We start from the raw sequence: 18,743 nt of genomic DNA on the forward strand, positions 1-18,743 counted from the left end.
ACATTATTTATTGAACAGCCCTCGTAGTTATATTGAGGCATCATCTTGTAGTGTAGATTCAAGTTTGTCAAAATCATAACCCCTAGGGCCATAAGCGTAATCAAAGTTTTAAGAAGTACTATAGGAATATATAGGAAAAATTGTTAAAATTCTTCACAAGAACAGCAAAGCCATCATTGATCATCAATTTAAATGCATAAAAAAGGTAATGTAGATTGATGTCCAAACGTTGATGACGTTGTTAAAAAATAGGTCAAACTCCAAGGTCAATCATGACCATGCAACCAGGAGAATAGAGGAGCCATTAAAGTGGGTCATAGTTATACAAAGGAATATAAATATTATATCAATTAAAAAAATTTTCTTATTATTAATAGCAAAGCTATTATGTGTCATAATAATAATACAAAAGCATCCGTAGGAAGTATAATTTTAATTCTTTTCAAATACCCCTTCTCCCCTGAAACCACTTTTATATTACATCCTCTTGTAGTGTAGATTCAAGTTTGTCAAAATCATAACCCCTGGGGCAAGGGTAGGGCCATAAGCGTGATCAAAGTTTTAAGAAGTATTACACAGAAAAAATCTTTAAAATTCCTCTTGAGAACAGCACAGCTGATTGTTCATATCTAAAATTTATATGGAAGCATCCTTGGGTAGTGTTGATTCAAGTTTATTCAAATCATGACCCTTGAGGTGGAAGGGGGCCACATAAGTATGATTTTAATTTTTTTCAAATACCCATTCTCCCCTGAAACCACTTTTATATTTTAACCTTTCAATACTGAACTGATTTTTGCTTTTATCTAGCCAGTTGCTCAGGTGAGCGATTTGGCCCCTGGGCTTCTTGTTGAAAGGAAGGTCAAACTCCTGGGTCAAGGTCAAAGGGTCAAAGTTGTTGGTTTCTAAAGAAAGGTCTTGTCACAAGGATTATATACCGGTATGTGAAGTATGAAAGCCCTAGCCCTAACCCTAAAAAATTAATATCCAAAGTTCACGTTCTTTAAAGAATAGGTCAAACTCCAAGGTAAAATAGTCAAAGTTCTTGGTAATCAATGAAAGATCTTGTCACATTAGCCGTAATTTTGAACAGGTGATGCTAGGGTTTTATATTTCACATTTGTTATATATAATACAACATTCTATGAAGTATAAACCTCTGCAGGGGTACCGGTACACCACAAATGTTATGATCTTCAGATATAGTTATTTGAAGATATATATACATTTTTTTGCTCCCGCTTCGTTAATGGGGACATATAAAGTCTATCACTATAAAGATTTTTAATGGTTACGGAAGATAATTGAGTGTCCAAAAAATATAATGCTGTAAAGTACCTGTATTTGTATAGAACTTAATTTAAATTCTAATGGTGATATGTTATTTTTTAATTATACAGAAAAACAATACTTTTTTTAGGTGTGTTTTCAGAATGTAACATCTTAGAAGTGGCGAGATGTTTTCAATCATTTAAAATGCCAGAAAGTATGGAATCAGCGTCACTGCAAGATTTGGAGAACCTTTGCGCGTGAGTAGTAGTACATGCATTTTGACATGCATTTCTATCACTCGCACTTAGAAATTTATTTATTATTTTGGCAACTTGATTGTCAGTAAATATTGTCAATACAATAAAGCAAAGAATAACAAAATTATACATGATATAATGCCAATTTTTTTTTAGCTCATTCTTTTGTGATAGTCGGGGCAGCATAATTGCTCAGCCTTTAGCCTCTTTGGTGTTGGCAATCACAGGTTTATGTTTTCGAGGTAGATTTCTCTCCGATCCATGTGTTAATCAGCCTAGCTTATTAATTGAGACTGATTATCTACAAAGCATTACACTTGGGGGAAAGTGGACGACCAGCCACTTCCCTCCTCTCTTTTTTACCCAAAGCCTGTTGAAAGTTTGATTCTACAATAGTCAAGTTGCAGGTGATGCATTTTTGGTTCAAACTGGCGAGGTTCATTTTGTAGAGCCGATTTAGGTTTAACCTTAGGAGCAGGTCTATCTCTTAAGTAATCACATACCAAATACTGCTTTTAAAACATGGATGGATGATACATCTCGTACTAGACTTTTTATACCCCCGCAAACGAAGTTTAGCGGGGGTATATTGGAATCAGCTTGTCCGTCTGTCTGTAGACAAGAATTTATCCGGACAGTTTCTCATAAACTATTGGATGGATTTGTCTGAAAATTTGTACACTTATTATTCACCACATGAAGGTGTGCACCTGGTATTTTCATAATGATTTTTGTGCATTTTACAGGCATTTTTCTTTTTTATTTTGTTGTTTTGTTTTGCTCATAATTGGAAAACTATTAGACTTACAATCATCAAACTTGGCCAATTTATGCATGTTGGATAGAAGGTGTGTCATGACCTATTTCAAGGTCACCGTGACCTTTAATTAAAGTGACATTTAAAAAAAACTTTTTTTTCTTTTACTATTGAATTACACAATCCCAAAAATGTAAGACTAGTGCAGTATCCCTATTTAAAACATGTTAAATTAAGAAAATATTTTTTATCATTATATACTTTACAGCAATCCATAACAAATTTTATTTTATAAGAGAAAATCTACCTCTCCCAAGGATAGATTTACTTCTCTCTGATCAATCAGTTATCTGTCTCTTGGGAACTGGGCTAAGGAATCGTCCTTAAATAGTTTTAGTGACTATCCTAGCTTATTTATTGAATTTGAGAAAAAGCAACTTCAAACTAATTTGATATTGTATATAATAAACTATGAAATTGCATAATAAACTTAACTGATATTTTATAAATAAATATAATTAAAACTTATTATATTGTGTGTATGGGGAGGGGGGTGTTATTGGAATCAGCAGGCCCATTCTCCCTATGAATTTCAGGAGAAAGTTAAGATCCATTCATCCCTTGATAGTAATTAGTGGACATGCATCCAGTCAAAGATTAATTAATGAGTTCTATGTAGGGAAGCTAACTGTCTCAATCATTTCTGTAAGAGTGTATCTCTTATCAAGCAGCTCTTATCTAATTCCTTTGGGAATTAGACAGAAGTGCTGGTCAGTTTAAATAGCATTTGTCATTTGATGGCCAGTCTCCTATTTTTAAAATCAGTTTGGTATAAATTAAGTTTTTTAGATTAATTAGTTAAATTGATCTATTTTTTAAATATATATTTTTTAAAAATATCAAGCGAACAATTTCAAATCACTATGTCCCACATGAAAGATATGTGTATGTTTGTAGAGACTCCAATTGTTTCTAAGAAAATAGTGAACACCTTTGATAGATCCATAAATATTTTTTAAAATTGCACCTTCTCTAGAGAACCCGCGGGGGTATATTTTAAGAATGCTTGATCTGTCGTACTTTTTTCGATGAGTGGCAAGTTTAATTATTTCTAAAGAAGGTCAATTTCCAACGTCAAAAAGTCAAAGTAATGAGGTCAAATGTTTAAGATGCCCACGCCAAGGTTGAATTCAAAAGCAGAAAAAGAAAATTACGGACAATCCTATTTGAAATTTTAAAATGTATGATGTCAACAGGAATAGCTTATCACAAGGAATATACTCATAAAATATGAATGCTCTTATCTTAATCGTAAAAAGTTCAAATCAAGGTTTAAGTTTTTGCTGACAAGCAGACAATCTAAAATATCTATATTCCCTAGATCTTCATTTTTGAGGGATAAAAATTGTACCAATAATAAATCATAACCCAATCAATTAACATCCTAAATTTTATTTCATAATTACCAGCCGCCAGGAGGTGGTCGGTAATTTGATGTCGTCTTGCGTTTCTGGCTTTCTGCGGAGTTAAAACAGTTTAAATAAAAAAAATTAACATTAGTATAATAGAATTTTAAAACAGAGTGTTTAAATATTTAACAAAATACGCACAACAACCATAAAATTAAAATTTTGTAAATACGGGGTAAATGTTTCATCCAATCCTGATTGACAAACTCTGACATAACTGAGGTGCGGAGACAAAGAGCACACTTGTTGGCCATGGTCAAAATCAAAGACGCGTTATACAGTACACAAGTATAAACAATTTTACTTTCTCTATTTAAACAGGATTTGTTGAACATGTTTTAAATTGCCGTGTATATATATACATTTCAGAAAGAAAATTTACAAATGATAAAATGACAATTTATTATCAGACAGAATATTACGAGATTTTGCACCAAAAGACAAGGATAAAGCACGTTTTACAGTATGTCCAGCCTTTTCCACGTCTTACACCAAAGAGGAGAAATGTAGTGGCGGATCAGTAGAGGGTATGGGGGGGGGGGGTTCTGAGAGCGAGCGAAGAGCCCTACATATTTGTTTCGTTTTATTAAAGTAAAACAATATATCTCTATGGTTAAGTTTAAACTTTAGGTTTAATCTTTAAATGTAAAAAATACTTTAAAACCATCAAACTTTCGACATAGTTAGTTTGACCAAAATGTGCACGGAGACGCAGAGCACAATGAGTAGTTTGCTGACTAATAATGTATTATGTATGTAAGAAAATCCTGTAATGTCGCATGCAAATGTTCAAAGTCACAGGGATATATTAATTAACAGAAAAATTTAAGATATTTTAATAACAGATCAAACATACCAGTTTCTACTTGCTTCGTTGAAAAGGACCAATTGGTTTGCGGCCGATATTTGACGCTTGTGTCAATATATGTTTCTTTTTTATTTTGCCAAGTGCGATGTTTATCAGACATAAATATACACTGAAATGACATCAGCCATGCATTTTGCAATCCTTTAAGCATGCTGTTGTGGAGCAAATACGGATTAACAAAATGTATTCGTTCACACTGCAATGGAATAAATTATAACATTTAAATGGCAAATATTATAGTGCCCTGAATATTGTATTTTACAGATCAATTCGAACTGTGAAATCCTGTACTGAGCCATACAAGAGTGCTTGTGCAGCAGATCAGACTTTTACGGGGATCATGGGTAGTATGACTCAGGCTGCTATGCTTTGCGGTAACTACTAATTAGTTATATATTTGACCTTTGAATGAAATACAAGCAGATTCAAAGAATAGCCACAAACCCTGGCTCCCTTGACTAGGATGCAATAATTCATGACATAATTGTACTATCTTTGTGCCCTCTCTTGTCTTTCGATCAAATCAAGATTTAAACATTTTTGAATTAGTAAAAGTTAGGACCAAGATAATTTAAAAGATACATCAGATTTTAATGTCAGTCCGTGAGTGTAAAAATAATCCTTCTTCTACAATATATTGTCATTAGTACAATTAAAACATGTGTTTGAAAGAACGCATGTGTTGCCTGTTTTGTTACTCCATTAAAGATAGATCAAAATTAAACGTCAAGGGGTCAGATATGCATTTGGAAAAATCTAATCACCGGTAATGAACATGTAAAATATGCAAGCAATGTCATTTCATCTTTAAAAGTTAAGGTTATGAAAAACCAAGGTTAATGTTTTCTGTTGTGACAGACAGATGAATGAGATTCAGTGGTGTCCCTTCGCGTTCACAAAAGTATGGGACAACAAAAAGTTTTACTCTCAAAGGGGAAACAAATTTTAAGTTCTGCTTGAATTTCAGCATATTTTCTCTTTAATAAGAATTAAAACTTAAATGCATTGATCGGCTTTAAATCGATCATAAACCTTTTCGTGTTGTTTTTTGAAAAAAAAAAATCAAAAAAGAATTTCTTTCTTAGTTCAAATCTAGAGCGATCATTCACATCTTACTTAGCACTATGAAGTAAAAAAAAATCTAAACAGAGATGAGAGACAAGGAAATGTTCAACGTTTCATTTTGTTTTGTTTTTTTAGGAGATTCTGGTTGCAATTTAATGAAATGCTACTCAGATGCTGGGATTTCTATGTACAATACAGGAGGTGGCTCACCAAATATCAGCTGGTAAACTCCTGTACACCTATATGTTTATTATATAATATGTATTTATTATCGAAAAGTTTGCATCTTATATAATGTAAAGTTTCTTTTGCATTTGTTGATCGTTATATAAATATAGCCTTTTGGTTATCCATAGATATATCAATTTCACAGAAAAGCATATTGACCGAGCTCGAAGTGCGAGGTCTTTATGCTTTTTGTGAAGTTGATACATCTGTGGATTGACGGAATTTTATTATAAAACTATTATAACAGAGGGTTTGTTATTAATTAAATGGCATCCCTCAAAAATGTTCTCATGACAAGCCTATTTTCCAGAAAAGTTGAAACTTATGACATTGTGAGAGCTTCATTACATATTGTAGACTCAAGTTTGTTCAAATCATTTTTTCATCATTAGTACCCCGCAAGGATTTGCGGATGCCATATAGTAATCACTCTGTCTGTCTGTCCGTCTGTCTGTCATTCTTCCTTCCACAAATTTTCTGTTTTTTTAAATAACTTTTTTATGGTTGCCAAGTTAAGTTCAAATTTGTTTGATAGTTAAGTAGGCAGAAAGACATATTTTGATGCTAAGTTTGGTTATCAATATCTTCTGGTTTGGAGCTGAGGTGGTGGGGTAGATTCCTTAACTATGCATAAGAATGAATGGGCAAAGAGAAATAACTGCTAAGAATGTTCCTACTGTAAACTGTGAAAGCTGTGCTACGAGTCCCTTGGGATAAATTAACCTTCCACTTGAAGAAAACATTATATTTGTCTGTCGCATTGAGATTAATTACTGTACCACCTCTGTCTGCAAATGAAGTTTGTTTTGAAGTTAAGGTCAATTTTGAATAATGTGTTCATTCTCTGAAATATGGATTTAAATAAGGTTCATGCTTTAATTTGGTTAAAATTTTTGTACACAATTAGTGATTTTATTGAATTCTAAAAAACAAGATATATATTAAGATATGTTTTTTTATTATTATTTTATTATTTTATTTTTTAAATTAATTACAGCTTCTTTAATGCTGTTTAATTTTTAACAGGTAATCAGATAATAACCCAAGTCTGTCATTGCTGAAAAAAGTTCTTTTTGTTAATTTAAAAGAAAAGGATGAAAGAGAGCTGTAAAAGTAATCCCCTGGGATAAATTATCTTGTTTCTGCAGAAAATTGAGAGGCTTATCTTTATCTGCCACATGAAAATTAATGAACACCTACTAAGTCCTTTGTCTGCAAATTATGTTTGTTTGAAGTTATGGTCAACCCTGTGTGATATTTGCATTCACTGAAGACTAGCATTTTATAAAACACCTGCTTAAATCATTTTTTAAAACACACATTTAATTGAGTTATTATAAGACATGATGTTTTCCCTGTTTTATGTAAATACAAGGTTACTATTTACAGGTTTTGGACATTCAGGAATTATCTTGAAATTTTGAAAATACAGCTGTTGCTTATATTCTTCAATAGTTTTAAAATGTTTTTGTAATCAAGTAAAATCCTCCTTCCATGAGCTGAACCCTTATAGTTCTACCCCTCAGCGGGGCCCTTACTGACTGGTCAGTTTTCTAGTTAAGTTGTGAGACCAAAAGAAGATAAAAATATGAAAGGAAAACAAAGAAATCTTTTAAAATATTCTTAAGAACAGCAAAGTAATGATTTGAATTTTTAATGAAGAAGATGTTAAGTAGATTCGAATTTAATGTTCAAATCATGGTCCCTGGGAGTAGGGGGAGGCAATAAGAGATAAAATTGCTCATAAGAATAAATGAAAATGGGATTTATCTTAAAGTAACTACTTAAGAACAGCAAAGTCATGATGAGTCATTTTGATATAGAACCATTCCTACGAAATGTTGATTCAGTTTTTTTTTAAATCTTGACCCGACTTTGATAAGGACAAGGCCACATAAGGTAATGAAATTCAAGTTTTATATTGAAGGGTATAAAAAATAAAATCTTTAGAAATCATTTAACCAAGGACAGCAAAGCCATAATAAGTCATATAAACATTGTATATATTACAGGGAAAGTTTTTTATGTTGTAACCAACCCCTTTATTTTAATTTTACAATAGAATATGTTCAAAACAACATGAAAAAAGTTTGTTCATTCATTAATTAAGGATGGAACCACTTAGAATGTATTTAAACTGAATGTTTTTATATTGAAATTCATTCATTTCAGTAATGGTTTTATGTCATTGAAAATCTGTGTAGAAAGCCAGGAATCGGCCTGTCAGCAGAATCCAATTTACTCAAGTGTTCAGGAATCTCTCAAGAAAGTAGAAGTAATGTGTGGCTATCCAGGTAGAATGAAAATAATAAATAAGGAATTAAATTCCTCTTTAAACTGCATGTTGTGCTAAGGCGGGTATTAGATCAATTTCTATATGTTGTACTTTTGTTTGATTCCTTCTTAGCTCACTTGAGCTTTACTGAACATCTTTCGTCCAAAGTCTGTCCATCCATCTGTTTGGACATACACCGGACAGCAGGTGATAAAAAAGCTTATAAGCCTTCTCAAGAAAAGAGGGATGTGTCACAATAGGGAATTCAAGTTTTACATTGAAAAAAAAAATAAAATAGGAAAAATCATCTTCTCAAGAACCACTTGGCCAGAAAAGCTAAAACTTTTATGGAAGCTAGCTTTCTCTAAAGGTAGTGTACATTCTAAACTAAACAAATCATGGCTCCAGGGGATAGGGTGAGGCTACTATAGTGAATAATATTTTTACATTTGATAAAGAACAGCAAAGCCATGATTGATCTTCAATATAAAAGCATCAAAAAAGGTAATGTAGATTTAAATTGTCCAAATCATGTCCAACCAGGAGACTAGAGGAGCCATTAAAGTGTCTGTGAAGTATGTGAATAAGTGGCATTATATATTTTATTTAAGTATTGAAATATCGAAAAAGTAAGTTTTCCCGACAAAATCGGTTTAATGAAGGAGATATTGGCAAAAAACTGAAAATTTTAAAAAAAATACACCTTTGCGATAACGAAAACGAGGCCATTACTAGCAAAAGTGGATATGACGTCACAACACATCAGTTTGCGCCATTTTTAGAAAGTCCCCTATAGAGTTCTGCGTAGTTTCCGAGGAATGATAGCCAGTAAAAGTGTTGGACGCATGAGTGTTGTTGCAGGATGTAGCAATAGACAATCGGACGGCGTGTCAGTTCATGAAGGCAGACTGGTCTGGTCCTTCGAAGTATACCGTTATCTGCAGTGACCATCTTAAACCTGATTGCTATGAGGTCCATTTCTCACTCATGCAAGATTTTGGTATTCACACAAAGAAGCGTCTACGCCAGGGCTCCATACCCAGCATATATCCCAAGCGGAAACGTGACGAACTGATTGATGCGTTCTTGGAGCCTCCCCATATCAACACCCCTCCAGTGCGAGGAACCCATGCGAAGCGCGAGAGGAGCAGGGTTAGTTTTTTTTGTAGTAATTTACTTTGTTTTAATCTAGTAGATATGTTGATGATTCGATAAAAAAAAATACCTTCGGAAATTTTAAGACTTGTGTGTAAAATCGGAACAAGAACATAAATATGATAAAGAAAGAAATTTCTAGACTTACGTTTAAAATAAGAAAATAGCAGGCATAAAAAAAGAGTTCGTTTGCACTAAAATTGCTTATTTGTAATTGTTTAATAGAAAGTGTTTAAACTACATTGAGTATTCACCGAAATGTCTTACTTATTCAAATTCATATGTTTCATAGTCATAAGTGATTTAAAAAAATATTATTTTATCACAGATATTAGCAGATGCTTCAAGACAATACAACTGTTGAAGAAGTACATGGAGAGTCACAAGACCAGCCTGAGGATGAATGTGCTAGGATCCAAATGACGCCTGTCCCCGTACCCTTGCCTGTTCCGGTATGTAATATCACAAACATGTTTAAAAGAAAAGAAAAAGAGACAAATGTATATTTTGTTACGTTTAAGTTCAACTTCAGCTTTTATATGTTTACACATTTAGTACTAAACCAACTGAAAAGAAAGAATGATTGTATTAGTTTTCTCTTTTTATTCCATGTGCATCTTTTTTATCTTGTGTTAGAGCATATTTTTTAAAAAAGGAAATCTAGATTCACATCTAATTCTGTTTCAATTTCTTCTCAATTACATTCTTCATTTTGATTCCCATCGAAATCGGTATTCAACTTTTGTTATTAGTCCCATGAAGAAAAGATTTTTACAGCTGACATTGACAAGTTAGTTATTACTGCATAATTTCTTAAGGTCATACGCAACGTAGTTTGAACAATGATGGATTCTTCCCTGGAGTTGAAGAGTTCCACTAAATGAAGGACCTGTGTGCAATACTTTTAATGTCTATGTATGGATTTGTACACCTTTTCTAAAACAAATTTTGATGGGAAAAAAATCTGGAATTTACGTTTTGTAGTTTTTGTATATTTTTCTTTGAATAAGGCAAAAATTTTCATAATTTTATATCTTCCAAAAACCCCTGGTAATGCATGCTGATTTTTTGTCTATGAACATCTGATGGCACTGTAATCTTAAATTAAGAATATCTTGAAAAGTTATCAGTAGGTAAGGTATGTTGCGTATGTCCTTAAACAAGGATAGATTGGTGAGGATCTGATATACAAAACAAGAATTATGAAGGAAAAGAGAGAAAAATATTGCTGTAAAGTACGTAGCTCATAATTATACTTCTACGGATTGCTTATTAATTTCTTGTCTGTTTATTTTATAAGGAGAAAAGTGTGTCAATGGCATGTCAGACAGAATCATCACGAACCGGAAAACGTAGTGTAAAGATTCAAGTAGCTGCAAGGAATAAGGAGAAAGGTACTCATACAAAGTAACTTCTTGCAACATACGAGGGTCGTTAGAAAAGTTCGCGGACACATTGAATTACGGAAAATCTGTTGTGTATTGTGAAGTATGACCTATGTCTGAATAAATTCCTACATTTTGTTTATTGGTATGTAAAAAATCAGGTCCATATAATAAAATCTTGAAAATTTAAAACGATTTTTACTATGAGATCATGGGATTCACGGAACAATCACTGACGTAAGGCAACGTGACAACCATATTTCAACCCGTTAAAATTTGTCGCCGTTCTATAAATCTTTCATTTCTCCAGATTTTTCTGATCTTTTTTCTACTTTAAAATTGAATATTTATATCAAGACATGTTACTTTTATTCTATTATGTCTTATGTACTGATTTGGATATTATTGAGATCTTTAACAAAGTCTATGCAGTTAATCGAACAGGTATGGAAACTATGCAATACCATATAGGCGCAACACAGCGTCCATGCGATATGGGGGTATTGAAGTATCGATGGAGTTAATCATTCAAAATGTTAATCCTTCCATTCTTTTGAAGCTACAACCATTTGAAAACTTTTTTAGGTGTAGGAAATTCCCGGCAGCATCTTGAACATTTTAATCTCTTTTTAGACATTTTCCGGTCTGCATACATAATTTATACGTAGTGCAGTGCTCCATGACGCTCAATGACGTTCCGATTTTTGGCTGTGTTTTTACGCGTTTATCATTTATAAACGGCTTTAAAACAGTCATGTACCCTCCAATTTAGTTCAAAATTTCTCCCAGTGACATTTCATGAATACTGTAGCGGCAGGTAAAATATCATTAGTCCCTTTGCGCTACAGTTGTGCAATTTTTAATTTTAATAAAGAGTCTTTGTGATGTAAACGTGCCAAAATGTAGCATGCTCCGTGAAGCAAGTTTTATCAAAATTAAAAAGCTGTATATTTTTCAATAATCACCGGAGGGCACCAAATTCTTGTATATTTATTGGAAAAAAGGTGAAGATTTTATCTGGAAAGTTTGACCGGTTTCGTGGAAATAGCGCGCTCACTTTAATAGAACTTGTCCGCGAATTTTTCTAACACCCCTCGTATTATTGTAAAATGCTTAATTTTCATTGTTTATATTGTTTGATTTATACTGCAATATAAACCCGGTCAATCAATCTGATCAATCTGATTCCCCATGGTTAGTAAGTTTTATATTTATACAAAGGAATATAAATGTTATATCAATTAAAATTTTTATCTTATTAACAGCGAAGCTATTGTGTTATAATATTTAAAAAGCATCCGTCGGAAGTATAATTTTAAGTTTGTTCAAATAACCCCTCTCCCCTGAACCCACTTTTATATTTAAACTTTTCAATACTGGACTGATTTTTTGCTTTTATCTAGCAAATTGCTCAGGTGAGTGATGTGGCCCCTGGACCTCTTCTTGAAAGGTAGGTCAAACTCCTGAATCAAAGTCAAAGGGTCAACGTTGTTGGTTTCTTAAGAAAGGTCTTGTCACAAGGATTATGTATGTGAAGTATGAAAGCCATAGCCATAACCCTAAAAAATTGATGTCTAAGGTTCACGTTTTTAAAAAAAAAAATAGGTCAAACTCCCTGGTCAAATGGTCAAAGTTCTTGGTATCCAATGAAAGGTCTTGTCACATTGAGCATAAAGTTTGAACAGGTGATGCTGGCGTTTTATATTTCACATTTCTATTATATTATACAACATTCTATGAAGTATAAACCTCTGCATGGGTACACCACAAATGTTATGATCTTCAAATATAGTTTTTGGAATATAGTTGAAAATAGTTCACAGTCGATGTCACACAGGTGAAAATAATTATAAAAGAAAAAGAAAATGAAGTTTCCAAATTTCATTCATTGTTTATTAAGACTGAAAAATATGTGATTTATTGTCCATTATTGTCCAATTTGATTTTCCCTAACTTTTACGTAACGTAGCCATACTATGACGTCATAGATTACTTCCTTCCCTGCAAAGACTCTCATGACGTCATAGTTAACGTTACTAAGCAAAACAATCACTTCAATTTATGTACACCTGAAGACGGATTATTAAATCCAGAAAGCGCTTGTGTTGAATGAAATTTGGAAACTTCATTTTCTTTTTATATATATATATATATATATATATATATATATATATATATATATATATATATATATATATATATATATATATATATATATATATATATCTTGAGGCCATTTTTTTTTATTAGTTGTTTTACGGATACGCCGACCCCATTTTTGTAAGTTTTGGAAAAAAAATAAAAATTCCATTCAATCCTTTTTTTATAATCGCCGATCGAACTTTACTTCAAACACAAAAAAAAAATCCGGAAATGACCGTACATTGTTTGAATTTTACTTAGTTGTGATCAGAATCATGTAAATGCTTCCACTATTGACCCTTTAAAAAAAACTCTGCAAGCGTTTTATAGTCAGAGCATGAGCAATAAGTATGACCGCCATGTGAAACATTTTAGGTTTTTCAAAACAGAATATAAATGTTTTAAGGACAGTAGTATGACGGTTTTTATGAGCTGTTCAGGCTGGTGATTATTCTATATATGATGTCATCTGATCAGCGAATGGAGTGTGGTGGTTGAGGAAATTACAGCCAAAACCAACGAATCTGATGTCGTCACTTGCACTCCATCCGACACCCATTACTTTTCTTTGAGGGTTTGGCGAAGTTTTAAACAGTTATATCTAATGGTTAGTTAACCGTTCATATATTATTTATGACATTTTTAAAAGCACATGTTTGACTGTAGTTTAAAAGTCTGCAAGACGTGTTGTTAAAGCTTCAGAGAAACAAGACTTTTTTGTCATTGTACAGGTATGAATCTATCAAATGATGTGAAAGAAATGTTTCTTAAAGTTTTAAATTTTAGATTTGGAAAAGGAACTGACTCATCAGGATGTTCTAAGACAAAAAATGTTTGTATGAGAGTCGTAGGAATGTGAAACCCTATGGGGATGACTTATCATTCTAGTAAGTTTATTTGTGTCCATTGATTGTGCACTGAATTTTAGTTTAATGTACTGTTTAATACTGTTTAAGAAAAGGTATTATCTGAATTTGATTAAACTTTTATTATTTTACAGGGGGTTGTGTAAAATTTGCTGAAGTGTGTTTTTCTGTGGCAATGTGGATGTAGCAGTGAGAGGACACTCGTATCCAGTCATAGACATAGTGATACACAGAAAAGTTTAGCATTGTTCACATAATATGTCTCTCTGCTCAAAGAATCGTTCTCTTTTAGTGAGGAATGCCAAGAAAGACATTTCTGTGCAATGTTCTGAGGTTGATTTCCTCAAATGCTTTGATATTCTGCATATTAAAAGTTTTGAACATTGAATACTTCTTCTTCTTTTTTTTTTTTTGTAGCCACCCAATGGACATTTTCCAAAAAAAAATCCGTAAAACAACTAATAAAAAAAAAAATGGCCTGAGTGACTCTAACCTTATTCTGCACTTGAAGAGCATGAATTCCCTTAATCCCAAAATCCCTTCAAGAAAATTCATTCTGAAAATAGCAATTCTTTCAAAATTAAAACTCTAGAGAAGGAAAATTGCTTTAGAGTAGAAATTTCCGCAGAAGAAATTCCACAAATTTCAGATAAATACAGTATATATTATGTATGGTGTTATGGGTCAGAATTACCCGAAATGCCAGCAAAGATCAATAACACAATTTAAACTTAACAATAATTTATTTACAGTAATATATAATAAGTGTATGAAACATAAAGTACAAACTTAGCAAGAATCTAAAAATACATACATCAGAGTGTCCGTTACTGCACACAATGTCCCATTGAAAATATATCCCAGTTATATCTCAATAGTGCTTATACGACAAAGTATATCTGATTATCTATGTGTCGAATTGACAGGGTATTTATACAGTAATATAAATCTAGAATATTCTAGACATTGTTAAAACATGACATTACTGGAACAATCTGGACATACACAAAATTTAAGAATGTTCTAGATAAAATGACCGAACATTTTGACCACTCTGGAATGTTCAAGAAACTTAATGCTACTAATTATATACATAATGAAAGAATACACATATCACAACACCTCCCCCCTTAAAAAGTTTGAATGTCAATGAAAACTTATATTATTAAAATAAAATTTATGTACAAAATCTAGTATGTTTACGATACTCTTGACAAGGCGTCTGCAATAACATTGTCTTTGCCTTTGATATGCTTAATTGTTATGTTGTATTCTTGTAACAACAAACTCCATCTAGTCAGTCTTTGATTCTTGTTTGACAATTTATGCAAAAATGTCAGGGGGTTGTGATCCGTATTTACAAGAATTGGATGCAAAGTAACATTCAGATAAACATCAAAATGCTGTAAGGCTAAAAACAAAGCAAGGCATTCCTTTTCAATGGTGGAATACTTTTGTTGACATTTTGTAAGTTTCTTGGTTTTACAGAATTTCGGTCACACCTTTCAAAATACTCTTTTAACATGTTAATGTGACAAACCCGTTTCTCTTTACGTCGACCTGGTGTCTTAACTACATAGTTTACATTACTGATCTTGCTTTCAATTTCATAAGGGCCATAAAATCTGGCCTGTAAAGGATGACCAGGGATAGGTAAAAAAACAAGAACCTTATCACCTGGCTTAAACACCCTATTTCTGGCATCTTTGTCATACCACATTTTCATTTTCATCTGAGAATTCTTCAAATTTTCTTGTGCTAATTTACAAGCATTGTAAAGTTTTTCTTTGAAATCAGACACATAATCTAAAAGATTAAGATCACTAGTCTCAGTCAGTCACTTTTCCTTCAACAATTTCAAAGGACCTCTAATTGTATGACCGAACACCAATTTAAAAGGACTGAACCCAAGAGACTCCTGGACTGCTTCTCGTGCAGCAAATAGCACAAGATGAACCCCTTCGTCCCATTCTTTTTCATACTGGTAACAATAAGTCTTCAGCATTGTTTTTAGGGTTTGATGAAAACGTTCTAGCGCTCCCTGGGACTCAGGATGATAAGCAGTTGATCTATATTGCCTTATACCCAACTCATGCATGACTTGCTGGAACAACCCCGACATAAAATTTGAGCCTTGATCCGACTGAATTGCCTTGGGTGCTCCTACAAAACTGAAAAACTTGGTTAGGGCCTTAACTATGCTCTTTGCCTTTATATTCCTTAGAGGTATGGCTTCAGGAAATCGAGTGGATGTACACATAATGGTAAGTAAATATTGGTTCCCAGATCTAGTCCTAGGCAAAGGTCCTACACAATCCACCAACACTCGACTAAACGGTTCTTCAAAAGCTGGAATGGGTTGGAGAGGAGCAGATGGTATCTTCTGATTTGGTTTACCTACCATCCGACAGACATGGCATGACTTGCAAAACTTCGAAACATCCTTTCTTAGCTTAGGCCAATAAAAATGACTCAAAATCCTATTATAAGTCTTATTGATATCTAAATGACCTGCCATGGGTGTATCATGAGCTAAACTCACTACATCTTGACGATAAGCAGCTGGTACCACTATGTGATGAACAACACGCCACACTTCATCTGCGGAAGCGTCAGGTGGTCGCCATTTTCGCATAAGGATGCCATCTTTCATATAGAAGCATTCTCCAACTTTTGTGGCTTCTTCTGGTGGAAGTGCCCTCTTACTAAGTTGGATGATATCTGGATCTTTTTGTTGTTCTGAAAGTAAATGCTCTCGGCTCAGGAAGTCCTTGTCTTGGTTTACTGATAGATTTAACTCTTTTTCATCGCCACTAAATTTTGACAAAGGTTCATTCGTCACCGGCTTCTTGATATTGTGTAGTTCCATGCTTGTATGAGTGCCATCAAGGTCAGATAAGAAAGTGTCACTCAAATCAATATCAACAGAGGAATTCATCTCATCAAAGGCTTGAGTATGGTCTGCCTCCATTTCTCGTCTTCTGGCCATCGCTCTAGTAACAGCACAGGCTGGATAAATGTCATCATCTTCATTATTATACATGACATCTGGAGTGATTTTCTCACAAACTATAGCATCAGGTACAACCTTCCCACCAGCTAAATCGTTGCCTAACAACAAAGAAATGCCTGGAACGGGAAGAGTAGGTCGAACACCTACGATAACAGGTCCAGTAACCAAATCTGACTTTAAACTAATTCTATGCAGGGGAACATCAATGACGCCTAGCTCCACACCCTGTAATAAAACTGACCCACCAGTAGAAATCTGCTCAGACAAAGGAAGCACGCCCTCTAACAAGAATGTCTGTGCAGCACCAGTATCTCTCAAAATCTGGACAGGTTTTATTTCGCTAGAGTCACCGAGTGAAACAAATCCCTGAGACATAAAGGGCTTATAATCCTCCATAGAATCAATAGAACTGGACTGTGAACCCTGGACATCAGGAGTGTCAGAACAAATCGAAACTAAGGCTTCTCTATCACCTCTAACTGCCGCACAAGCGTGTGGTTGAGTTTAATCAAAATCATTTTTTCTCTTAAGTTTAAAGCATTCACTGATCAGATGACCTTTTTTCTTACAATAACTACAAGTAGGAAGCGACCCAATTCCAGAAGATCCTTCAACACGTCCTGGACCGGACTTAAAACCACCTGGTGATGGAAAGTGGAGACTTGTGGAAGACTGAGACCCTGAACCACTCTTTTTGTATGTGTCTGAATTGGTAGAATTACTGCTAGTCTGAGATCTTGATACAAAATTCTTTTTATGGGACAGAGCATAAGTATCAGATATGACCGCTGCCTCTTCAAGAGTTTTCACATTCTTATCTTCTAAATGTGTTTTCAAATCTTGAGGAACACATTCCTTAAACTCTTCTACCAGGATGACTTGGCGCAAATTAGCAAAAGTTTTATCAAGTTTCTTAGATCTAAACCAGTGATCGAATAAATCTTCTTTCTCTCGTCAAAATTCAACAAATGTTTGATTATCAAACTTCCTATACTTTCTGAACTTTTGTCTATACGCTTCAGGTACTAATTCATATGCTTTTAATATTGCTGCTTTGACCTTCTCATAGTCTGAACTCTCAACTACCCCTAGTGCAGAGTATACCTCAGCCGCTTTTCCAGCAAGTACACTTTGTAACATTGTTGACCAAACATTTCGTGGCCATTTAAGATTCTCTGCGACCTTTTCAAATTGGTGAAAATATTTGTCTACAGATTTTTCTTGAAATTTTGGAACTAATCTGATATTTTTTGCTGCGTCAAATTCAGTTTTGACAACTGACGGTTCTGGTTGGTTTTGTAATTTTAATTTCTCTAATTCAAAGTTCATTGCACGCTCTTCTCTTTCTGCTGCTAATTTGTCTAATTCAAATTTTCGTTCACGCTCTCGTTCTTCTCTTTCTCTTTCTCGCTCTTCTCTTTCTTTTTCTCGATCTTCTCTTTCTAATTTTTCTCTTTCTAATCGCATTTTCTCTAACTCTAATTGAAACTGATATTCTGCCATTTTGTAAGAGCCTAACTCTGATTTAATTGTATATTCTGGATTATCATATTGTTCAAAGACGTTTTCTTCTACTAGTTTGTTTGCAACCTTAATTCTAATGTCTTGCTTTTTCTGAGAGGATTTAACATCTAACCCAAAATGCAAACCTAATGCAATCAAGTCATCCTTTTTTAATGTATCAAAAACCTGAACACTTGGTGAACTAAGAAAGTCTGTGACCGAAAATACCATGTTGATTTTTGCTGGCTTATAATCAAAGAGCTAAAGCCACGAACCACCGAAATATGCCTTAACTAAAAAATCAATGAAAAGTTCAATAAAGATAGTGTAGACTTGTAGCATTTCAGAACTGTTTTCCTTTTTTAGATATCTATAATACTTTTTCAAGGAGAAAATTGACAGTATGGCATTGTTTCGAATGAAATTTACATGAGGAACGTCATTATTAGTAACGTAACGTCATAACATCGTAAAAGTATTTAGAACAT

The 18,743-nt window shown here is 33.5% G+C and overlaps 2 protein-coding genes and 1 long non-coding RNA gene across 3 annotated transcripts; all 3 read left to right on the top strand.

Annotated features, from left to right (window-relative positions):
• Positions 1-1,448: 1,448 nt before the first annotated feature.
• LOC134269839 (uncharacterized) lies at positions 1,449-8,269 on the top strand. Its single transcript, XM_062752039.1, has 4 exons — positions 1,449-1,529; positions 4,888-4,997; positions 5,824-5,911; positions 8,089-8,269. Exons 1-4 carry the CDS (start codon positions 1,477-1,479, stop codon positions 8,267-8,269), a joined length of 432 nt encoding a protein of 143 aa, XP_062608023.1. The 5' UTR covers positions 1,449-1,476.
• A 320-nt stretch (positions 8,270-8,589) lies between these two features.
• LOC134269840 (THAP domain-containing protein 10-like) lies at positions 8,590-9,710 on the top strand. Its single transcript, XM_062752040.1, has 3 exons — positions 8,590-8,607; positions 9,053-9,343; positions 9,675-9,710. The coding sequence occupies exons 1-3, from the start codon at positions 8,590-8,592 to the stop codon at positions 9,708-9,710; spliced, it is 345 nt and encodes a 114-aa protein (XP_062608024.1).
• A 3,637-nt stretch (positions 9,711-13,347) lies between these two features.
• Positions 13,348-13,959, top strand: LOC134269835 (uncharacterized). Its single transcript, XR_009992655.1, has 3 exons — positions 13,348-13,480; positions 13,660-13,760; positions 13,874-13,959. It is a non-coding gene; the product is annotated as an uncharacterized LOC134269835 (long non-coding RNA).
• The last annotated feature ends 4,784 nt before the right edge of the window (positions 13,960-18,743 follow it).

This window comes from Saccostrea cucullata, unplaced genomic scaffold (assembly GCF_032062105.1).
Source record: "Saccostrea cucullata isolate Sc308-1 unplaced genomic scaffold, CSIRO_AGI_Scuc_v1 ctg1118, whole genome shotgun sequence".
Classification (NCBI taxonomy): domain Eukaryota; kingdom Metazoa; phylum Mollusca; class Bivalvia; order Ostreida; family Ostreidae; genus Saccostrea; species Saccostrea cuccullata.